The following is a 6,000-nucleotide window of genomic DNA, read 5'->3' as shown; positions in this document are numbered from 1 at the left end:
AATCCTACTAAGGTTTCCTGTAAGAAACAGTTGGAGTGTCTGGCACAGCTCTATTCATCATGTATAGCAGGTGAAGACACAGAAGATGTGAGACTGACCTTTCTTTGAGCTTTGAACTTGCATGTGTGTTTCGAGGGGGAGGTAGATGAGAAGTGAAAGTTGTGGGACAGTTACAGTGTACAAACAAATAACATCTGGAAAAATAAACTAATTATTAAAATAAATTATTATTAAAATAAATGGATATTAAAATGGTTATTAAAATAAATGGATACTAGGTAAAAGTTTAGGGAAGGAGGTCAACCTGATGCAGTACTCTGAGCTGCAGTAGGCTGAAGTTGTATAGCCCTGTCTGAAAACAGACCCTTCCCTAACACGTCTTTCCTGTAACTGTCATACTGATTTATTCTGTGACTGTGTATGGGGAGGGGGTTCTTTGCTATTTGTGCCATAGAACAGGTATTTATCTTTTAACCTTTGTTTATTAAAGCAGGTCAATACTGAATATCCACCTTTAGCATCTCATTTCCTCTCTTCCAGAAAACTTGGTGCCAAATATTTTTCTGGAGCTCTTTTTTGTTCTGCAGCTGTTGACATCTAAAGGCACTTCTACTGCAGAAGATGGGGATAGTGACCTTGAAACCAATGAAAGAAGTAAAGGTAAGCCATAGTATTGAGGGGAAAGAATGTTACTTCCATAGAATAATAATTTGGTATAGAGTGGTTGTCTTTAGCTTGGACAATTAGTCTTAAATTCCATAAAGGCACCTTAACACCACTGTGGAACTCATCTGAGATGCTGACAAAAGTCATGCGTGTATGGGAAGTGCTTCCACAGTATGATAGAGCGGGGTTGTTAGATGCTGTTTGAATCTAGTTTTCTGCTATTTTGTGAGATTCAGCCTGGAGGAGAGAAGGGTCCGGGGAGACCTTATTGCGGCCTTCCACTACCAGGAGAGCTGGGGAAGGGCTTTTTACAAGGGCATGTAGTGATAAGATGAGGGGGCATGTCTTCAAACTGGAAGAAGATAGATTTAGATTAGATATTAGGAAGAAATTTTTCACTTTGAGGGTGGTAAGGCACTGGAACATGTTGCCCAGAGAAGTTGTTGAAGCTCCATCCCTGGAGGTGTTTAAGGCCAGGCTGGATGTGGCCTTGGGCAACCTGGTCTAGTGGGAGGTGTCCCTGCCTATGGCAGGGGCGTTTGAACTTGATGGTCTTCAAGGTCCCTTCCAACCTAAACCATTCTATGATTCTATGATTTGCTGGAGCTACTTGCTAGCACTGACTTTCAAAGAGAAGGAAGGATATGGTAAAGCCTGTCCTCCATTGGTCCTTGCAACTCAAAAGTGCCGTTGATCATCTATGTGTTTCTTAAATTTGAGGTTGGGTTATGAGCACACAGGACCCATCCATATAGATGTGTAATTGTTGCATTTGTTTTTTGGCAAATTCAGACTTAAGCTTGATGCAGTTAGTACTTTGATATGGATATAAAAAACAAGAGTGGCTTTATGATGAGACCGACACCACCCCCATCCCAGCCCTTCCTTCCCCTGCTGCCCCTGCCCCGAGATGCCTCAGTTTGATTGACTTTTGTTTTGCCACTCGCTGATTCTTAGGGCTGAGATTAGGAACACGAAGTCTCCAGCTACAGGAACAGCAGCTGATGACTCGTTGCGGTTGGTCTACTTTTTGTCCTGGATCTGCTTACTGTTGCCCATAATGTTGAGAAGGAATCTCTTCTTTTCCATAGAGCATTAAACAATTCGGTTGCCTTTATAGTATAGGAAGGATAGGGATGGGAGGATTTGTATATTCAGGTAGCAGGGAATGGGCACTTCTGGAAATTGGATACTGGTCTGGAAGAGTATTTTTGGGTGTGTGTGGAGTTCCTACTTTCCTAGAGAGCTAATTGTTGGTCTTTTAGTTTATAAATGGTGATAGGTACTATTGTCTCATGTTTCTTTTTTTCCCTTAGATGCGTCAGGGAGACAGCATTTCCGAAGTGTGCACAATTGTGTTTATTTTGCTGTTCAAGTCTTGGATTATCAGTATGAGTGAGTTGAATATATTTTTCCTCTGCTTGTGTCTGCAGATGTGTGTGAGATTAACCAAGTGTGCTTAGATTTCAGAGCTTTACCACGTACAGGCACAGAGTTGTTAATTTTTCCTCAAAACATACAACTTTACCTGGATTTCGATGTCTGTGAGTTTTCCTTGCACTGGTCTGTCTACTGAACTTCAGTGTAATTATGCAAGAATGGGAAAGTCCTGAGAAGGGAGCAATAAAAAAAGGCCTTACGGATGCCAGTAGGATTTCACGCTCGGTGCCTGGTGCTTAGAACTCTTTACTTGGTAGCCTCATAAAAAATGAGCAAAAGCATTTCTTTAAGTCTGATCATGTGTTGTTTATGTCTGTCTGGGTTTTATCCATGTTGTCTTGGCAGAATTATTTCCCGTTTAGAAAAGGGGATGCTGAAGCTTTTGGCTGAAAATGAACGGATTGCGTCTTTTTCTCCCACTTTGCACGAGAGGCTCAGGCAGGCTTATGAAAGCAGCACAGCCAAGGTAAAAATTGCCAGACCTCAACTGGTGTTGCTTCAAACCTTTGTGGTGTTGCTCTTTTATTTGTGATGGCTTTGATGTTAAATCTCATTCCTTCTACTTCAAGTATCTTGTCATGTTGTCTTTGGCAAGTGTCTAAAAGCTACTTTCTTTTCATGGCAGTGGGTGAGTGAATTGCTAGATCCAGTGATTGTTAGCTGCCAATCGCTGCTAGCTAGCCTTGCATTGTGCTCCAGGCCCTGACCTCAACTAGCGAATTTGACAGGGTGAAGTTTTGCTTTTGAGATTCTCATCTAATGAACGTGGATCCCAGAAGAAGGATTGGTTAGATGCAATATCAGAATGTAGTTTGGAAGAAGTGGATTTCATAGCTACAGACTCCTTTTAGGCAAATGAAGCTTCGGAGGAGAAAATGCAGCTTGTGAAAAATGGTTTCCTGATCTAATCATCTGGGTTGGGGAACTAAAGCTGGATGGTGGGAGCGCCTTCCTTAATGTATTTTGTGTCTTGTTTCATCCATCTTTTAAAAATGGATGTTACTGTTGGTAAATGAAGTACAGTGTACTTTCTGAGACTAGGGCATGTCAATAGCCAAGCTTTTTAAAGCTGTAAATAGAAGTCTCTTGTTACTTGCAAACATAGGCTTTTCAAATAGGAGAAAGAATAATAATACAGGAATTGCCATCCTGCATTTTCTGGAGCCCTGTACTGAAGGTACACTTTGCTTGTTTGCAGGTCATTCTTTCCACACTGTATCAATACTGGCTGCAGTCTGTTCTGCAGAGATTTCTTAGAGAGATGAGGTGGTTCCTCTCATAATGTTGGGTGATTCTGCTTCTGTAGTGTACTGTACATTATAAAACTGTTGGTGTTTGCTAGCAGTTAGCAGCTGGGAAATGGCTAGTGTCCAAACAACTCAAGTGATACTTGGTTTTCTCCTCATGTCTTTCCCCTGCTTTTTCTAGGTCTCATAAGTCTCTAATTTATCCAACAATCTATTAGTCTAATGGCTGCCTTCATACTTTTAACAGGTGTCTCTCCTGCTGCCATGCTCTGTACAGTCTGTTTCTTTCCAGCCAGAAACTGACAATCGCTCTAACTTTCCCAGTGACAGAGCATTTCATATATTTAAGAAACAAAGGTAAGTTTCTTCTACTGTTGCTGTATGGCTCACAGGGTATAATCTTTGCATGGTTGTGAACAAAGGGTATTAAGAGTGTCTCATGTATGCTACATGCTGTAGAAAAATCTTGAGATTTTCATTCTAATTAAAAAACCAAACAAACGAAAACCCAAACCCCAAACAAAACAGTCTTTGTCCATATTGACTGCAGGAGCTAAATGCTTAATGTCTTTAGAGAAGAACAGCCTAATTCTTCAGGAGTTACTGAGACTTCTGGTAAATACCAGTACAGTGTGTCACCCTACTGGATTGCTTCTGCATATAAATCTGGTATGCTTATATTCTTTCTGCCACCTCCCTCCATGCTTACAGCGACAGGGTGAGGGGAGAATGGCAAGTTGTCTAGGACCTTTTTTCTCTCCTCATAGGTATTATTTCATGTGGCTTATTCTTTCCTGCCTCTCAGTCTTCAGTATGTCTGATAAAGGGTGTTTTGGTCATTCCGTCAGAGCTTGGGCATAACAAGCTTAAGTACTTGCTGTCAAAGAAATGGAAAATGGAAACTCACTGAAGTACCGCTAACATTAATGAGTTTTGCAAAGGTATCTGAATGCTTAGAGGCTTGAGTTATTTAATCTGAGGTAGATCCTTGCTGGGGAACTTACGAGCAATTGAATATTCAGTTGTTATTTCAGATTTTGAAGAGTGGGAATTCATACCCTTAAATATCTTGATTCACAGGGATATATTTTATGAACTGCTGCGTGAATGGGAGGATAACCATGAAAAAACTGGCTGGGACTTTGAAAGAGTTCTGGGAAGCAAGATCAGGTAGGAGTCTTATGCAACTTCTGATAGCGCTCTAATGTAGCTGAATTGCTGGTGCAGCATACTAGACTCTGCATCTTAAGTTCCATGTTCTCCCTAATTGTCTTCTGCACTAATCTGTAGGGAGCTGTGCTTCTTGGAAGATACTGTGCATGTAAACTTGCTTCTGTATTTAAAAATATCAACTCTTATCTTAAAAGAAATCAGCCGTAAGTGGCAAGGGCCCAATTTGTCTTGGTGTAGCTCTTTTGCTGTTCATAATTACAGAAAGAGCCACTTGCACAACCAGTATGTTGTCATTGTATATACTTGTGTGTGCATTTCATGTTTCCAGTGCCCCACTCCTCTTAAATGTGGAGAAGTGTGTTATGTGTTCAGCAGCTCTTAGCTCTTCAAATTATTTCAGGGGGTTCTAGTGTACTGGCCCTGAAAACGACAAGTTTGGCTCTTCCTATGGAAAGCAAACTTTTATTCATTTATTGTTTTATCAAAATAGAGTATATATAAAGAAACTGTTACGGTTTTGAGAGCAGTTGCCTTATGGGTTTCTGTGTTAGTCTTAACCACCAACCTATTCAAGTTACATGCATGAACGTGACTTTTCACCACAGGAGCAAAGCAAGGCTGAGATTTAAACTGAGAAATGTTCCTTCTCTTTGAGCATCAGAAGTACTGCTGGTGCTGTTTTCTTACTTACATATGTGTGAACTCTCACTCACTGCTCTGCACAGGGGAGAATGGGAGCTGTATGAATTCATTTTCTTCCTAAGTAACAGCATTGTTGCAGGAAAGGAAGAGAGTCTTTTATCTCTAGAGCTGTGTTTACTCTGCAGGTGCTTAGGGAGAATTTTTGTTTCCATTGTCAGCAGATGAGGCTTAGTGTTTGGGAAGCCTGGTTATAAAGATGTTGCTTTTTGCAGTGGCCTTTGGAGATCTCTTTCTTAAAAGCAGTTATTTTATGCTTTTGGTATAGCTTGAGGTTACAACGCTTTTTTTTGTACCGCAGAGATCCAGTTAGCATTTTGTGGTGTTTTCCTTCACAGGGCCATGATGGCTCACCTGTCTGCAACATGCAACCACAGCCATTTTGCCAGGCTCTTTCAGAAACAGCTTATCCAGGTAAATGACTTATTTTTTTTTTTTTATCAAGATAAATATCAAAGCGGATTTGATCCTTCCTCAGCCTGAGAAAACAAAATGTGTCTTGCAAGTTTCTTTGCAGTTTTCCTATTGAAACTTTCTTTGGGATCACCAAGTTTTCAGGATGGGAATTTCCTTCCTTTTCCAGAAATATAGATCAGTGGTAAATTACTGATGAACTCTGTGTAAATCAGGGATAAGGCACACTGAGCACATCATGAGCTATGAGAATTTATTCTTCGTGGTTATTTACTTTGACCTTATTTTAGAACAGTTACAATTTTTAGGAATTTTAAGGATGCATTTTGACGTGTATCAAATGCAGTCCTTCCCAGTTATG

At 40.5% G+C, this 6,000-nt stretch overlaps 1 protein-coding gene across 1 annotated transcript in view; it reads left to right on the top strand.

Annotated features, from left to right (window-relative positions):
• Positions 1-6,000, top strand: part of CDAN1 (codanin 1) — a 36,116-nt gene that overhangs the window by 8,858 nt on the left and 21,258 nt on the right. Inside the window, exons 4-10 of the mRNA XM_009887986.1 lie at positions 1-70; positions 541-660; positions 1,983-2,061; positions 2,452-2,572; positions 3,601-3,710; positions 4,434-4,523; positions 5,564-5,639. The exon at positions 1-70 is cut by the window's left edge and continues 127 nt beyond it. Of these exons, the coding sequence (XP_009886288.1) occupies positions 1-70; positions 541-660; positions 1,983-2,061; positions 2,452-2,572; positions 3,601-3,710; positions 4,434-4,523; positions 5,564-5,639 (666 nt within the window). The remainder of the gene's footprint in view (positions 71-540; positions 661-1,982; positions 2,062-2,451; positions 2,573-3,600; positions 3,711-4,433; positions 4,524-5,563; positions 5,640-6,000) is intronic.

This window comes from Charadrius vociferus, unplaced genomic scaffold (genome assembly GCF_000708025.1).
Source record: "Charadrius vociferus isolate BGI_N301 unplaced genomic scaffold, ASM70802v2 scaffold337, whole genome shotgun sequence".
Taxonomy (NCBI): Eukaryota; Metazoa; Chordata; class Aves; order Charadriiformes; family Charadriidae; genus Charadrius; species Charadrius vociferus.
The sequence above is the reverse complement of the archived record's forward strand: the minus strand, read 5'-3'. Positions and strand labels throughout refer to the sequence as shown.